This window comes from Phyllostomus discolor, chromosome 3 (genome assembly GCF_004126475.2).
Source record: "Phyllostomus discolor isolate MPI-MPIP mPhyDis1 chromosome 3, mPhyDis1.pri.v3, whole genome shotgun sequence".
In the NCBI taxonomy this organism is placed as follows: domain Eukaryota; kingdom Metazoa; phylum Chordata; class Mammalia; order Chiroptera; family Phyllostomidae; genus Phyllostomus; species Phyllostomus discolor.
In genome coordinates this window covers 204,289,824-204,307,892 of record NC_040905.2, presented here as the reverse complement: position 1 = coordinate 204,307,892, position 18,069 = coordinate 204,289,824, and the positions used below count along the sequence as shown (strand labels likewise).

General features: G+C 55.7%; 1 protein-coding gene across 5 annotated transcripts in view; it reads right to left on the bottom strand.

Moving 5' to 3' along the window:
- Positions 1–18,069, bottom strand: part of LOC114493992 (DAB2 interacting protein) — a 183,080-nt gene that overhangs the window by 89,156 nt on the left and 75,855 nt on the right. For all 5 annotated transcript variants that reach the window (XM_036022167.1, XM_036022165.1, XM_028508893.2 and 2 more), the window contains exon 2: positions 8,641–8,744. In XM_036022167.1, coding sequence (XP_035878060.1) covers positions 8,641–8,744 — 104 coding nt within the window. The remainder of the gene's footprint in view (positions 1–8,640; positions 8,745–18,069) is intronic.

The window sequence follows — 18,069 nt, the reverse complement described above, 5'->3', positions numbered from 1 at the left end:
CAAGCCAAGTGTCAAGGCCAGGCTCTGACTACCATCCAGGCTCTCCCAGAGCACCTGCCTTCTTTTCTCTCAAAGCAGAGGTGAGGCTGGAACAAGGCACCTGCAACCCTTCAAAGGACCACCACGATAATGGGCCAGCCCCGGTGACCACAGTGCAGCTTCCCTGCTCGGCTGCCAGCACCTTGGCCCACCTCAGCCTGTGCCCCTCCTCCTGCTGGAAGGCTACCTGGGTTCCAGGCTTTGCTCCCCTCCAAGGTCCTGGACACGGGTCCCCTTTCAGAGGTCCCCCCGCTTCCAGTCACCCAGGCTTAGTCAGTTCAGCCACCAGTGAGAGGCACTCCCTGATGTGAGCTGCTCCCGCACCCAGCAGTGGGGCCTGGGTTTCTTTAGCTCGGCCATTCCCCTGGGGTCCCGGGGTAGGGGGCACAGGATAGAGAGGAGCCCACAAATCCCTGAGATTTCAACTCTCTCCTCTGGGAGTAGCCACCCAGGCATCGACTTGCTGCACTCTGCTGCCCCCAATCGGTGGGAAACAGCCCTGCACAGACACCAGCTCCTACCACATGGGAACTTGGTCTCCTGCATCTTGGGGCACTCCCTGCAATACCTCTCCACTTCCCAGGACAAGGGCTGAGCCCTAGAAGCTCTGTCAGGAAGCAATGTTGTTTAGTGGCAGGAGATGTGGGGTGCAGAGGGAGGACTGAGGCTTTGGGGAAGGTGTGGGGTAGAGGTGAGCCCCACCCACCAGAAAGGGGAACAAGGCGTGAACGCTGGCTGGGTGCTTCCCTTGCACCAGGCAGAGAGCCCTCGCAGCCACCCGTTGAGCCAGGGGCTCCTATGCGCATGCACAAGTGGGGAAAGAGGCTCAGAGTGGGCAACCTACCCGAGGGAGCCCATGGAGAGAGGCCATGGGGCCACGATTCAGACCCTGCCTTGTTCTGGGTGTACGGCTGGGAGAAGCCAGCACTGTGCCCCCAGGAGGGGGCGGGGGGTGATGAGGGGAGACAGGCCCCCAAACAGCATCTCGCCTGCCAGTCTCAGAGCCGGGCATTCCCCCTCAATGTCTGAAACTTGCCATCAGTAAGGCTCCTTGAACATGTAACAACACAGCAACTCAGCCACTGACACCTTAGTGGGGACCCGTTCATTGGGCTTCTGCTGCCCACCAGGCTCTAGGGAAGGACTGGGGTAACAGAGTTGACAGGAATGGCCTAGAGGTGCCCCTGGAAGACCCAGGGCAGAGAGAAAGAGGGGGGTCCCAGCCTGTCCTTGTTTCCTGCCCTCTCCATCCTCCCTCACAAGCTGCCCCAGCCCATCAGGCACCTCCCAGGATGAGGCAGCAGATTCCAGGGTCCCTTCAAGTGGGTTTCTTCCCTCTACCCACCCCCAGCAATGCGCACTCTGAGCTCAGGTGCTGCGGACACAGGTGGGCTCCCGACGGCCTGCTTGAGAAAAGCAGTTTGTGTCTTCCCCCACCCCTCATCGCCCACCCCAGCCCTGGCCTCGGCCCACTGAAGGGCTCCAGACTCTGCCGGCCTAGCCAAATGCGCTGCTCGGAAAACCCAGGTCTGCTGTGGTCAGCTCTGGCCCACCTCACCTCCCTCCCTGGGGGCCCCATAACTCCTGGTAATACAGCCTCAGACCCCTTTTGATCTGTCCCCTGCACTCCAGCCACTCCCTCCCATTTCAGCCCCCAAACTGCTCCCAGTCCCTGCTGTCACTTGCTCGTGTCATGCAAGGGCTGTCCTGGCTGCCTGGGGTGTCCTGTCCCCTCACCTACCTGAACACCACTTCCTCAAGCCCCAGCTGACCCCCCTGTGTTTTTGCAGGTAGCAACTATGTTTTAATCCTCTGTGTCCGAGTGGCCGGCACAGGTCCCAACACCTAGTGATGCTGATTAAAAATGTACTAAAAGAAAGAAAAAAGGAAGGCAGAGAACGGAGGGCGAAAAATTAGCTCACACCCACAGCAGGACTCGCAGACCAGAGCCCGGCCCCCAGCTCTGCCGCTTGCCAGCTGTGTGACCCTGGGACAGCTGCGTGCCCTCCCTGAGCCCTGTCTGCCTGGCGGGTACAATGGAGCCAATGGAACCCCCCTCCTGTTTCTTACCGGGCGGGCAGCCTCCCAACCCCGCCAAACACTACCGCCTGTCCTCGGTTTCCGGACTCAGACTCTGGCCCGGCCTCGGGTTCCGGAGGCCCCAGATGGCCCCTGGCCCCGCACCCTGCCTTGAAGACCGTGACCGCCCGCCCCGGCTACCCTGGACAGCTCCTGAGCCTGGGGTGTCTGTGTGTGTTGCTCCCACTGCAGAAAGGGGGCCTCTCTCCCTCGAAGGTGGACACAGGCCAAAATGATAGCAGTTTTCCTTCTGGGTTTGAACAGTTCAATAACAACTGGGGCCCCGAAAAGCCAGACATGGAGGGGGATGGAGGAGGCAGGGCCCGCTGCCTCCGCCAGCCCTCTCGCCTGCGGAGCACCAGCCAGACCCCGGGCTGGGAGACTCCAGCTGACGGGGCTCAACCGAACAGGGGACTTCGGGTGCCACAGGCAAACTCCTGCTGCTGTGAGGAGGAGAGCGGAGCACCCGTTCACAGGACCCCAATCCAGGGTCCAGCAGTGCTGCCGGGTCAGTCACAGCCAGCCACGGCTGACCTCCCTCCACTGGCTTGTGGGCCACAGTGTGGATGTGCCCCACGTACACGTGCACTTGAGAAGGGCCGCAGCAGCCTGGAGTGGTGGAGGGAGCCCCAGCAGGCGTGCCAGGCAAATCTTCCTGCCCTGAGCCTCAGTCTCCCCACATGTGCAGTGACAGAGCCAGCTCATCTAATCTGTGAGCCTGGCCAGCTTTTCTGCCCCTCACCCCAATGCTGGACAGGTTCACCTTAGCTGGGAAGGGCACTAGTGGGAACAGAGGGGCAGACCTGTGAGGGGCAGAGAATGCCGCTCTCCCGCCCCTCAAGTCACTCTTCCTCCAGGCAGCCCCCAGCCCGGCCAGCGCGTCCAGCTGCAGTTGGTGCTGGGACTCAGTGGCCAGGAGGTGGCAGTGTGCTGATGCTTGGGAAGGAGGTAGAGGGGCCCCCAAGGGCAGTCAGACCCAGAGGTGTCCCTTCCCTTAAGCCCCCTCCCCTAGAAAACACGAGAAAGGCACGGAGAAGGGCTCAGCTGCAGGGAACAGAGGGCAGGAAGGAGGAGCAAGACCTTAGATATACCAGACGGGGAATGGAAAGATCTGGGCTCGGTTCCAGGCCCAGCCCTGGATGGGTTGCGTGGCCCCTGGAAAGGACCCTCCCATCTTTGAGCCTCAGTCCCTCCTCTGTGCAGAGTAGGGCTGGGCCAGATCATGCCCAGCAGCCTTTGCACAACGGTGTTTGGGTTCTGCAGTTTTGGGTTCATGTCCCTGTGTCTGTGTGTGAGAGAGAGAGAAACAGACGGCTGGACCATGGGGAGGGGCAGGGACGCTGCAGGAGTGGACAGGGGGTGAGCAGCCGGGGAGAGCCAAAGTCCACATCCCAGAGCCCCCCAGCTGGCCCCACTCTTGCCCACCATCCTCTGCGGCTCCTGGGTCCTACGGGGGAAAGTCCGAAGGCTTCACCCACTCCCTCTTCCATCCAGGCTCCTCTCCTTCACACCTCCAACTCACCCAGCACTCTCATCACTCGGGGCCACTGGCTTCTTCCTCTTCCATTAGATCCCCCTGCAACTGGAATACTCTTCCCTCTTTGCTCCTGACAAACTCCTGCACATCCCTCAAAGCCCAGCCCCAAAGATCCCTCCTGTGGGAATTCTTTCCTAACCTAACTGCGCCTTAATCTGGGTTCTCACAGCACCCCAGGCGCACCTCCACCACGGCTTCAGAACCACCTACGGTGCAACCAATGAGCATCTGGTAAGAAGTGGGAGGCTGAAAGGAAACAGACTCCCTTCTAGAAGCATCTGCAGTCCACCTGGTACCGAGTTTATCTGCAGCTTCTGCCAGCCCCCTGAGCCTTCCCCTCCTTGACACTTCTTCTCCAGCTCGCAAAAAATAGCCGTGAGACCTAATTTCAGCTAAACCTTCAAACACAACTCTCCACTTTCAACTTTCCAAGGAGGAATCAATTGGCTGTCAAGTTTCCCAGAGCCTCTGACACTCCTCCCACACCCCAGCCCTGCCAGCTCTCCTCAAGGTCGATGGGAAGGATGGTGGGGGGAGAAGGCAGCCTGCGCACAGAGAGGGCGGGGCAGGGGAAGGCAGTGGCTGAGGGACTCCCAGGGAGACGGTAACAGTCACCGTCTCCTGGCCCCCACATCAAACCATGAATTCGTCTACCATGGGGTGGCAGGTAGGAGCACGCTGCTTCTGCTGAGGGTCCCGGGGCCCCAAGAAGGGAGGTGGGCTTGAACAGAGCCCCCGGACCTGGCCTGACACCGTGCGCAGATCCGGGACCTCCAGCTTGCCACCTGCCTTGCTTCCCTCCCTCTGGCCGCCCCCTGCTCCCTTCCAGGACTCCCTGCTGGTACAGCGAACAGACCTCGGTTTGAACCTCAGCCTCACCAACTCTCCGGAGCCTGACAGCCAGAGGCCAGAGAGGGTAGGGCGTCCCTTTGGTCACCGACTCCCAGCTCACTTCTCCATCCTGCCCTCCTGCAGGGTCCTCTATAGCTCTCAGGGCACAAGAACCAGGTGGCCCTGGGGAAACCAGTCCCCCACCCCCTGACTCCACCTCCAGGTGGAAGGAAGTTGCACCAGGTAGGCAAAAGGTCCTTTATCTTGCCCAGTGAGAGGAGGTTCAGCCCCAAGACTGCTGACCTTGTAGCTCATTCTCTTAGTTTCTGCACCTAAACATCTCAGCGCCAACTGTATGCCCACACCGTGTGCAGCCTTACAAAGTCCACTCTCCCCATTTCACAGAAGGGAAAACTGAGGCTCTCCCAGGGTCCCATGGTCTCCACGAGGCAGAGGCAGAGCCAGCCCCAAGCCTCTGGTGTCCTCTGGGGTGGCTGCAGTCCTAGACTGACCCACCAGAAGGGCGAGGGCCACCTGTAGGGATGCAAACAGCCGGAACTCAGAAGTGCCCCCAGCTGGGTGGTGACCTTGGACAAGCCAGCCCCTCTGTTCTCATGGGAGAGGGAAGCAAAACGAGTCCCACAGACTCCCAAACGCTGATTCTCCCTTAAACTACACAGTCGCAAAGGGGCGCGAGCTTCTGTGAGAGGGGGTGACACCCTGTCACCCGGTTTGAAATGCAGCGAAGACAGCAGTTCCTCAGGTTCGCCTGTGTTGTCTCCCCTGCCTCCCCCAGGCGACACCCTGTTCCCCAGGTTCCCTCGGGGGCTGCAGAGCGCAGCAGTCGGCTGAGCACTGAGGGTGTGGCTCGTGGGAGCCTGTGGGAGCTACAATGAGCTGAGGCTGAGGGCAGACGGTGAGCTCCTGGTCCTGCGAAGGGTCTGTGTGCAAGTCCGTTCCTAAGGCCCGGACCAGGGGCACCTCTGACCTTTCCCCCCAAAACACCCTGCCCTCTGCTCTCCGCCCCAACCCTCCCCAGATCGTTACTGTTCTGGAGCCCAAAGGGGAAACGCAATCAGATTATAATGATGAGCCCTGGCTGGTGTGGCTCAGTAGATTGAGTGCCAGCCTGCAAACCAACAGGTCGCTGGTTCAATTCCCAGTCAGGGCATATGCCTGGGTTGTGGCCCAGGCTCCCCAGGTGGGGGCATCTGAGAGGCAGCCGATCAATGTGTCTCTCCCTCTCTTTCTCCCTGCCTTCCCTTCTCACTAAAAATAAATTTAAAAAGTTTTAAAGAATATAATGATGGATTTCATCTATTCAGCACCTATCAAGGGTCAGACCTGTGCTCACGTGAAAATCTAGCACGGTCCTGAGAGGGAGGCATTCTATACTTCACTGCCGAGGACAGGAGCCCCAGAGAGGCTCAGTGACTAACGAGGTCACACAGGTCGCTGAAGAGCTGGGATTTGAACCCAGATGCCCACCTCTGATCTTTCCAGTCCCCCTCCCCCAGCTCCCAGCACCGGCTCAGGACAGAAGCCCGACGCACACCCAGCCCCTTCACCGCCACACACAGGGAAGGACCACGGTGCTCCGAGGAGGAGACAAAGCACGACGCCCAACAGCCCTGGCACCCGTGCATGGTCATGTCACCGAGAAGCCGGGCAGATGATGTCATCTTTGAGCCTCAGTTCCCTCATCTGCAAAACAGGGATACGAATGGTGCCCCCCTCACTAGGTGCTGTGAGAAGTGGGTAAATGAGGGTGAGCACAGTCTCCACCGTGTGGACCCTGATTGGACGGGCGGGACCAGGAGTCCCCAGGGCCTGGCAATTCGGAAGGCTGCCGCTGGCTCTAGTCCACAGGTGGTTTCCACGCCAGGAAACGGAGCGAAGGCACCACTACAGGAAAAACGCCAAGCCTGGCTGGTAATTAAAGAGCTGCAAATTATAGCAACTTCAAGGTGTGATGAGACACCTATTAGAGCAGCAAAAGAAAGGGAAATGGGTAAAAAGCAATGCTGATAGGGTGCTGGAAGAAGGGTGTGGGGACAACGGGTCCCCTTCACAGCCAGAGGAAGTGCATGCTTGTGTCTGGAGTCAGAGACACCTGGGTCCAAATCTTGGCACCACCATTATTAGCAGTTGACCTTTGGGTGACTTTACCCTTCTTGGCCTCTGATCTCCCATCTGTAAAACGGGACCATCCAAGTATCAGCCACAGTGTTGTCTGGCGGATTCTAAGAGATTGCGTATGTAACACCCCGAGCACAGAGCAGGCGGCTGTGTTGTTTCCAGTCATCGTTCCCTAGGGCCCCCTCAAGGCCCCCTCAAGGCTCAGCTCCAGCTGCTGTGGCTCTGGGGGTCCAGGAGGAGCAGGACACGGCTCCTACACCAGCTGACTTGAGTCAGGGCCACCCAGAGGCCAGCCACACCCAGGGAAGGGACCCTGAGTCCTTTCCCACTGCAGACTTCCCTTGTCTCCTTCCCTTCCCTCCGGGAGACGGAGCCAGAGGCTGGGGCTCAAAACCACTTCTTGGGGGAGCTTATTAAAATGCAGATATCTGGGCCCTGCCCCTGCCCCACTGCACTGAAGCCTTGAGGGGGCCCAAGAATCTATTCTGAAAGCATTTCATGACATACAGGCAGGAAGGAGAATCGGTGGCTCTTCGGAAAGCCCGATCCCCTCAGCCTGGCCCTCAAAGGCTTGGCCCAGCTTTCCAGCCTCGCCTCCCACCCCGTCCTCCAGGCCCCTCGGCTCCAATCTCACCGGGCACTTCACCATCCCAAAGACAGGTCCATTCACAATGTGCCTCCATGCCTTTGCAGCTGGTATTCCCCCTACCCAGTCCTCCCTCTCACTGTCCCTGCCGACCCAATTTCTAGTGGCCCTTGAAGACCCAGCTTAAAAGTCAGCTCCTGATGGAGACCCTTCTCAACCCACCAGGAACAGCTAGTCTCTCCCAGCTCACCTGGACCCCCACATCACAGTGTATGGTGACAGCCAGGCCTGGGACCTCTGTGTTCCCTCCACCCAAAGCCTCTTTGCCCTACTCCCCAGAAGGCTGGCTTCTCATCCCGCAGGCCTCAGCCCCAACCACACCTCTTCAAGGGAGCCCCCCTGGTTCTCCCTGGTTTCCTGCTGCATAGCCTGGGGGCCCAAAATGACAGCGTGAACATGAGGTCAGGGACTTCATCTACCTGGCGCTGTCCTGGCCAGCTCCTCCCACTCACTAAGGATGGCGCCAGGCCTGGCACACGGCAGGTACACCATACCGATTGCTGAATGAACGAACGGATGAATAAACGATCAAAAATCCATCTCCTCTACAGATTGTGAGCTCCCGGGAGAAGAAAACGGGTCTACCCTTGTGTCTCCGGTGGCTGACAGAGTGCTGGACTGGGGACCAGAGTAACAAGCTCAGTGGGGGAGCAAAGGGACACAAGACCGTACGTGGCTGCGTGCGTGCACGTGCGCGCACGTGCGCGCAGCAAGGAGGGCGGGGACACAGAGAAGCACGGAGCGCCAGACACTGAGGCCCGCTGGGTTCTGTTTCTGGAAAGTTGTTTAGGTTTGTGCTAGTGGGGCCACTAAAACCAACAGCTAAGATGCACATACTGTGTTCCGTGGATTCTAAGATGTCATCAATTTTAAGATACAGCATGATTTTATGTGCCACCAAGAAAAAGAAATCAGCAATTAAATTATGACACATCCTGGACTGTAACATGAAAAATACTAAAATGTGGAAACACAAAATTATGCCTCTCGAGAGCCAGGGGCGCCTGGTGTGTGTGCACACATCAGGGTGCATTTACCTTATCTAACGCTCAGCCTCCGGATAACCAGCGCAGGTCTGGGCTCCTGGGCCCGCAGGGTGTGGGTCCGCATGCCCCTCCCTCACAGGATGGGCTCCCACGTAGCCCCCAGGGACCTGGCTGAGCGCCGAGGGGCGGGGCTGAGCACCGAGGGGCGGGGCTGAGCACCGAAGGGTGGGGCTGAGCACCGAGAGGGGAGCAGCTGAGCGACTGGATACCTAGAACAAGGGAGGCGGGATGCTCTCCTGGTCCGTGAGGCTCCAGCAAGGGGGACCGCGGCTCACAGAGCAGCACCCCAGGCCAGACGGCGACGGAGACGCAGAGATAGTTACCGTGACCCGGAACGGCGCAGCGGCTGAGGGCTCCATGCTGGGGCTCTTCTCCGAGAGGCTGCCGGGCAGGCTGCGCCGGGAGCCCGGCCTTTCTTGGGGCGACTCTGTCAACAGAGGGAGGGAGAGGGTAAGTGTGGACAAGGGGCATCGTCCAGTCGGGCCCTCCTGTCACCCCATCCTGGCCAGAACAGCAGGTCCCACAAAATAGTACAGCCACCATAGAAAACAGTTCGGCAGGTGCCCCCGCAAAAATGAAAGACGCAGTTACCTCATGACCCAGCAATTCCGTTCCCAGGTATATGCCCCAAGAATTGAAAACAGGGACACAGACAACTGCTTGTAGGCAAATGTTCAGGGCAGTAACATTCCCAACAGCCAAAAGTCCGCAGTAGCGACCCAAGTGCCCACTGCAGGCGCGTGGACAACCACAGCTGTATATGCACACAACGGAATGTTATTCCCTCGGAAGCGGGGTGGGAGTTCTGATCCATGCCGTCATGTATGGACCTTGAAAACATGCTGAGTGACATGACTCAGACACAAAAGGACAGGTCTTGTGTGAGTCCACTTAGGTGGAAACACCTAGGACAGGCAAATTCACAGAGATGGGGGGTAGATGAGAAGTTACCAGGGGCTGGGGGTGGGGAAGGGGGGTGGAGGAGGCAGGGGAATAAGGAGTTATTGCTGAGCGGATACAGAGTTTCTGTTTGGAGTGATGGAAGATTCAGAAATGGACCCTGGTGATGGCTGTGTAACACTGTAAATACACTTAATGCCACTGAATTGTACACTTAAAATGATTTAAATGACAAATCTTACATAATATATATTTACCATAATTTTTTAAAAGGTCTCCCAAAACCCGCACTTCAAGCCATGTATCTTGAGCCGCAATGAGCTCCCTGTTACTGGAAGCATACAAGTCTCTTTAAACACGAGAATCTGTGATCTCTGGCTTCCAATGCAGACCTTCGTTTTTATAGGCTTTGAACTTGAGGGAGGTCCAAGGGCCTGGCAGGTTATGGAATCAAGGGCAGTGCCTGCTGCTCAGCTCCAGTGGGTTATCCCGGCCTAGCCATTCGAGGCCCAGAGCAACTATAGCCCCCACGAGTCCAAGAGAAGCTGGAAATCTGGGTTTTTAAAAATATGAAATATTCTGAGTTTTAAATGGAGACAGCTCATTCAAGACTCTTAGCCACGGCCTGAGCACGCCTATTGAAAACCTCCCGAGTCAGTCGGCCTGGCCGTCTCCTCACTGGTCCCTCTCACCGTGCCTGGCCCTGGCTGTGTCTGCTCCACCGTTCCAGGGGGCCCCACGGACGGCTCCCTTCCTGCTCTTCCCGGCCTGACCCACCCTGCAGGCCTTGGTGGGGACCCTTGGGGGAGGGAGGGAGAGGGAGAGAGAGAGGGAGAGGGGAGAGAGAGAGAGAGAGAAACTCCTCAGCTTGGCTGCAGAAGTTCCAACAAGTCCCCAGTGCTCTGCATGGGGCCTGCTGCCTGGCAGGTGCTTGGGAAAGATGTGTTGACTCAAAGGGAGGAAAAAGAGCAGGGCGGAGCTTTCCCTGGTGCACGTGAACACACAAGGGTGCAGAGTCAGAAGGGCACGCCCAGCAGTCACACTCACACGTTTGCAGCCATGCAGAAACTCCAAGGCGTTCCTGCTCACACCCACTCGCAGGTACATGTGCCTGTGTAGACAGTGTGCGTACACAGGGCAGATGACAAGGAGCAGGCTTTCCAAGAAGCCAGAGAATGGGCTACTTGGGGCAATGTCCACACTCTCCAGTCCATTTCCTCCATGTGGCCAGTCACACAGGGGTCTCAGAAGCGTGAAAGGACAGAACCCCACGCCCCACTAGGACAGGCTCTGGTGCTGAGCTCCGGCAATGGGCCTAGGGGAGGTGGGCAGCTGGCAGGGATAGGTTCAGGCCCAGCTGTCCACCAGGCAGGCCCAGGGCAGGGGCTCCCCAGGTCCAGAAGCGGACTAGCCATTCCTGAGCCACTTATTCCAGAAAACTTCCTTCCCACGACCACTCCTCAGCCTCGTGACTGCTTCTCTTGTGCTGCTCCCTATTATTTAGACCCTTCCTTACTCCTCCCCCATGATCCCTGCTAGACGCACCTTAGGGGACACCCATTTTTTCTAGGGTTTCCCTAGGAAACCTCTTCCCACGCTTCCAAGTCTGCCTTCATCTCTCCCCCACACCCAGCACCCCACCTCCCTTCCATATGGTGGCCTCCATAAGCACCGTGTCCTACCCATGTGTGAGACACTGTGTTCAGCCTCAGAAGCCTCTCAGGAGCCACACACACACACACACACACCCCTGGCCACACTGCCCCTTCCTCGGCAGGCAGGCAGGCAGGCAGGCCATCACAGTTCTAGGCAAGAGCTGCAAGCAGCCACTTGGTGGAACACGAGCAGCCCATCACCGCTGCTTCTCCGCTGAGACCAAGTCCGAGCAGCCTGTTCAGAGCGCCTGCTGCCCCTGGCTTCCTCGGTTCTCCGGGGTGGCTTGGTCCAACCACCATCTCACAGGTGAGGAAGCTGAGACCAGAGGAAAGGAACTTGACCATGAGCCCAAAACCCAATAGGTCTACAGCAAACTCATCTTGGGGGGCTCCCAAAATGGCTTTAAACTCCAATTCAGAAGCGCTGGCTTCATCCCATCTACATCAAAAGGTCGAAAGGCAGCGAGGAGGCTGCTGGGCAGGACAGGGTAGCCAGGGCAGGCCCTGCACTCCACAGGAAATGGAAGTGGAGGCTTGGTCCCTTCCATGCGGCTTCCATTGGCCCCTGCTCACATCTCCATCCTGCCTCCTTCTGCTCCTGGGGGCGGCTGACCTGTGTAGGCCACACCCACCCAGCTTCTGGGCCCTCTAGCATCCACAGGGTCTGGCCAGTGGGCAACCCTGGTGGGAGATCAGGGGAGAGAGGAGAGTCGCCTGGACTGGCTGCCTCCTTCCACGAAGGGTTCCAGCCACCACCAGTGATGCTGTCGCCTGGGCTCCCCCCTCCTTAGGGTCTCGGGGGACCAGCCGAGGCTGCCACCAGCTCTGGGGTCCTGCACTCCACGTCACAGTTTCCCACACCCGCCCACACCTCCAGTCATCCATGTGTAAGTGCTGCCTGCTTCCTGCTGGACCCCCACTGATCCACCAGGCGGCGAATCAGCCAGTCCCCACTCGCACAGCTGACGGAAACTCCTTTCCGTCTGGACGGGAAACCAGGCCCCGAGAGAAGCTGTGCCGTGGCCACACTGAACATCGGGGGCAGAGTCGGGGCCCAGCCAGGCTCCCTCCCGCCCAGATACCCCACATGGCTTCGCCAAGCCCGCCACCAGCTCCCACTACACAGTTCATCGTCATAATAACCCCATGGGTCCCTGGGTTCCGGACCAGCGTTTTCCTACATTTTATTCATTATCTTTCCCCCTAAGGAGTCTTTTCAGATACATGTTTCCTAGTTTCCGTCCATAAAATTTTCTTTAATCCTCACCCAAAGATATGTTTATTGACTTTAGAGGGAGAGGAAGAACGGGGGGGGGGGGAGGGGGGAGAGAGAGAAACGTCAGTCGGTTGCCACCAACCAGTACATGCCCCAGCCAGGGCTGGAACCCATAACCTAGGTTATATCCCCTGACCGGGGATCCTCAGACCCACGAGCTTTTGGTTTATGGGATGATGCTCCAACCAACTGAACTACCCAGCCAAGGCATCGCCCCTGTAAAATTTTAATACCACATATACAGTAAGTATCTTTTATGCACTGTACATATATTGGGCTTTATATAGAACAGGAGTGAGATTTTTGTCATTCCCCCCACCAAGAACCAATCTGTTGCCTGCTTGGGGTCAATACTGCCCACTGAGAATGGACATTCTGGGTCTACTCAAATATAGCCCCCACACAACAACCTGGACAGTTGCGGTGAGCTCCATTTCCCAGATGAGGAAACTGAGGTTCTGAGAGGCAAGTGACTTCCTCTAAAGTTCCCCAAGGTAGGAAGTAAGAGTATGTGCTGAAATCCCCTTAAACTGTCCCCCTCAAACCCACATTGAGGGCCTCAGAGAAGGATAAGGGTACCTGGAGCAAGGGGTGGGAAGAGGACCCCAAGGTTGGATTAGGAGACAGGATTCAACCCTGACTCCGCTGTGTGACTCCAGGCCAGCCCCTTCCCGTCTCTGAGCTCTTGACTTATCGGCAATGCAGTGAGTCAGGAAGTCCGAGCAGTAACCATCCCTCTTCCCCACCACCAAAACAAAACCAAAATTCTCTTTAGTTCATACAGGCAAAGAGGACGAAAAGTTGACCCCTGCGTCCTAACTCTGCCTCCAGGGATTTAGCCGGAGTCCTTGAAAAAACACAGCTGCCTGTGGCCTTTGGTCCAGCGAGGACATGTCTCTTCTAACTGCAGGAAGCTGACACTGAGAGGCTTGGGCCTCACGCCCCGACAGGTCTAAGCAGCACAGCATGCAGGTGGCACCCCCAGGGGCCGGTCCCAGGAAGGGAGAACTGGCCGACCTCCTGGGGTTGCCCTGAGACATCGGAGCACTGGCCGAGAAGAGTCCCCTCAGCTCAGACTATGAGACTTCCACATGACCTCCAGGCCTTCAGTCTGCAAAATCAGGCCACAGAACCAGCTGACCCTGGATCCCCTTCCCACGAAGAGGTCAAAAGAGCCTCCATTGTACCAGAAGGCCAAGCTGCCTTCCTGTTCTTAGAAACCACAGCCAGAGAAATGCATTCTAACCTTCAAGTGTTTGCAAAAAAAAAAAAAAAAAAAAAGAAAGAAAAGAAAAGAATAAAATAAAATCAGTTTCATTCAAATGCTGCTGGCTTGGTTGCCATGGATACCACCTAATCATGAAGGATGACTGTTACTTGTTCCCATGGAAACATGGAGACCTGAGGAACATCCTGTAATTTCAGACAAGACACCAAATTTTAGTTGTCGGGTTGCAATGCCCAGATCTTAATGCTTAAAAACAGGTAGACGCAGCCACCTCTACCGCTGGCATCAGGAGAAGAGAAGTCAGCACGAGTGTAGAAGGAAGAGGCGTGCGTGTGTGCTGGACTTCAAGAGTGATCAGGAAGATGCAAATTAAAACTAGCAGGTACTACTTCATACCTTCCACACGGGCAAAAAATGAAAAAGAATCCTGACCCCAAATGTTGACAGGAATGTAGGAAACTCTTTCATCACTGCTGGCAAAGCGAAAAGGGTTTGGAGAACAATTAGAGAATAACTGGTTGAAACCGACATACCCATTGACTCTGGGACTGGAAATTTCCCTCCTACATGCCCAGTCTAGAAAAATGCTTCCTTCTTGCACATGGAGATCTGCACAAAGATGTCCACTGCAGTACTGTTCGTAGTAGCAATATGTTGGAAGTAACCTAAATGTCCACCAATAGGGGAATGGGTGGCCGTACCTCAGAGCAATCACTCGGTGGAATATTATACAGCAAGGAAGAGGGAACGGCTCCAGGGAACACTGTTCAGAACTGCTCTGGAGACAACAACAAGACAAAGACCCAGTTTCTATAAGATCAACATGAACAAAACTCAAAAATACATTTCAGTCCTGCAAGACCTAGGTCGGACTGTTGACCTCCAGTACAATCAGAGGACAAATCTGTGCTGTGTAAGCCGTTAAATTTTAATTTGTTGTGGCAGCAAAATAGGACACGAATACAAATACTGTGGAATATCAGCAATGAAGAAATGTGCTATTGCTATCTACAATAATTCGGGTGGCTCTCAAGGACACTGTCTGTGTTAAGGGAAAACTGTCAATACCAAAAGGTCACACCATGTATGATCCCATTTGTATGGCATTCCCAATGTGGCCGTTTTAGAGATGAACAACAGATTAGTGACGGCCAGGGATGAGGGGTGGGGGCAGCAAGCAGGCGGGCAGTAACTCTAAAGGGGCAACACAACAGAGATCTTTGTGGTGATCCAGTCTCGTATCCTGGTTGCGGGGGTGGTTACACGAATCTACACATGACAGAACACACAAGTGTATGCACATATGTCACCAATGTGCAGAAAAGGTGAGAAAGGAGGGGCAGAAGCAACCCCCGGCATCGGGAGCTGGCCTCGCATTCCCAGCTCTGCCGTGTGATTCTCCTGTTGCACAGGAACGACCTCACAGGCTACCGACCTCAGACAAGGTCGCCACGATCAGCCGAGACGAAACAAGGCCACTTTGTAATCTTGTCCAAGCAACCGACAAAAGTCAGGTCCCTGTGCCACCCACAAAATCCCAAACACCTCCCCCCACCACCACTCGGCTAAAATGAGTGACGGCTGCTGCTTCACCGCTGACAGCTTCATCCTCATACTTGCCTCCTCCTCGCCCTGGAGAGGAGACCTGAGACAGCCCATCATGCAACTGCCCACCCCCCTCCCCGATTTCTAACAGCAGCTGGTCTAGCGTGAGCCCTGCTCCCTCAGACTGCCCCAAAGTCGCACAGCCAAAGCCCAAATCCTACAGTGGGTTCTTTCTGCCACACTGCAGTGGAGATGCCCCGTGGATCCCCACGGTGTGCGTTCTCCTTCGCCGTGATGAGTAGCCGATCCGAGTTGCTCAACTAGGGTGTGTTTCTGGCGGGTGTTGTCTGCGGGGCATGGCCGCTGGAGGGCGCTGTCCTGCAATGACAGGGACACCGAGTACAGGGTGCATGGAGCCTGCTCTGTTTCTGCAACTGCCTAGACACCTGTAACAACTTCGGCGTAAAAGGTTAATCAATAGACTGTCAAACGACAGGAAATCCTACCCGTGTGCAAACAATTGAGATGTCCACCCTGAGGAGCAGGCTGCGTACCTGTGTCGGGAGCCAGAGGGGCCTGCGTGGAGAGTGCCAGCCACCTGCAGGCGAGGGGCGCAGGGCTAGGAAATCACTGTGAAGGCTCACCCTGCGCTCTCCAGGCTGGAACGTGTTTGCTCTGTGTGTGATTAAACTAATAGGATGTTTCACTTTCTGTTTGTCGGTGTGTCCACCTACCCAGACAAGTATGAATAGCGCTCACGAGTCTGTTATCAAGTTCTCTTTGGAGGATGAGACAGGCTACGGGGTGGGAACGGATGATGGTTGCCATTTCCTGAATGAAGAATCATTCAGACTTCCCACAAGCAAGAGTGAAATTAAAGTATAAATGGGTGGTAGGATGATTCAGCGCAAATGGTGCCCTCTCAGTTTGTCTGAGGAGGAAAAAGGGAAGGAAGAGAATAAGCAAAATCAGAAAACAAAACCAATGACACCCAGATCGACAGCAGCCCAGACGACCGGCTAGGGAGAGTGGGTCAGGAAAGGCCACAGAGCAGACGTAGACACAAACCCGAGCCTAAAGGAACGTCACAGCTCCCAAGGCCAGAGTGCCCACAGATGAGTGCCCCTGGCGCCCCACTTCGGGGTGGCCAGGTGAACTCGGGGAAGGGCCAGAGGTAAAACCACCACGGCCACAGGTCACGCGTCTTTGGGTTGTTAGGACTTGCCAGCGGATGCCTCTGTGTGTATCAGTGTGCGCGCACACTTGCACGCGTGTGTTAATGAAGCACATCTGCACTGTTATTTATTTACAGCCAAATAAAGACTGAGTTCGCCAAAATACTGCACGGATACGTGGGCAGGTCTCCTGCTTCCCACGGCACACGTTTCCCAGTTCGGCCCCTGGTCGCCCGTCTTCGGGAGGGCGAGGAGAGGTGTTCCTCAGGGGCCGCTGGCCCTGGCCCACCTGAGGCAGGCAGGGGAACGGAACGGCCCCCCAGGAGCCCACATCCTGACCCCTAGGACCTGTCTGTTACCTTATATGGCAGAGGTGATTTTAATAATCTCGAGAGAGAGAGAGAGGTGGCCCTCGACTACCTAGGTGGGTCCAGCGTAGCCCCGAGGGTCCTCCTAGGAGGGAGACGGGAGGGTCGGAGGAGGAGACACGGTGGTGGAGGCGGAGGTGGGAATGATGTGGGGGCACACGCGGCTTCTAGCGGCCGGAAAAGGCGAGGAAGCCGGTTCTCCCCGGAACCTGCAGGAGGAATGGAGTCCTGCCGACACCTGTAAGGTAATAAATCCATGTCGCTTGAGGACACTAACTTTGACAGCGGCAACAGGAAAGCAACACACCCACTGAGGAAAGCGCCACTTAGAATAACGGGCCGATCAGGACTGCGCTCTGGAGATCTCTCGCCTCGCCTTTCCCTAATCGACAGCTGCCTTAGGACAGGAGGCGAGCTCCCTCTGAGAACTGTAACGCTCATCACCAGGTGTGATGTAAACTCCTTTCTTTCTCCACAATGACATATGCAGAACGTCTCACAAACGACATATGCGACCACACACACACTTGAAAAACCACAGAAGTCTGCGGTGCCTTCGCTGGTGATGCCGTCATACAGCTTAGAGATGTCGTCAGGTCCGTACTCAGAGGACATTCCATCTCCTAACACGCAGCACCTCACGTATCTGTCCTCAGAACAGATGCTGGTTACGTCAACAACACTTCTTCAGGGGGCGTGTAAGTTCCAATGGCGGCGCTGCAGAAGGAACCACGATTACCGAAACCCAACATCCACAGGTGTTATCAAGTTCATCCTACTTTTCATTCATCCAGGAAACACAAACCATTCCTTTTTGCCCCAAAACTCTACCTCGGTACTTAATGTTCCACACTTTTGTTCAAATACTATATTATTATTAAATTAGAACAACATAACTATGTACTGGGCTTCTTTTTTGCAACAAATTAGAATGGGCATAAGTTTTAAGTATGTATATTATATATTGATTTTTACATATAACTTTGAAACTCTCTTTATTTTCCTGTATTTGACAACTTGGAATTCAAATTTTAAATTATCTCCAAGTTTCTAGGTTAACGATTTAGTACTAAACCAAACTGAACTTCAGTTCCTTGTGCAGTTTTCAGCCTAAGGAGCAGCTGACCCTCAGGTGACACAGGGTCCGGCAGAGGTAACACCTGTGTGAGTGTGGTCAGCAGGGTGACCATATGGGTGTAATAATTCATGGTTTTAATTGGACCATTTCCCCTACAATGTCACGGGGTGTGCTTGAGTGTGGTATTGTTAGGCTACAGAATTACATACATATGACGTTGTAATAAAAGATTTTGTAGATAAAAGGGGCGATATTTGTGCTGGCCCCTATATCTCAGGATCCAGCAAAGGACACGAAGTTGTGATCTGGAAAAACATCCGAGCAGATCACTTTGTGTTCTCGAACAGACCATCTTGACTGCCCCAGGCACCTGGGGGGAAAGGGAATCAGCACTAACATGGGGCTCACACTCCCTGCTGTGCCCTAGCCAAGTCCCTCGACTCTGACCCAGGAGTCTCGTGTCTTCTGCCAGCACCCATGAAATCCTACCAGGTGAGGTTGTTAGCTTGCCGGTAAGGTAGAATCTC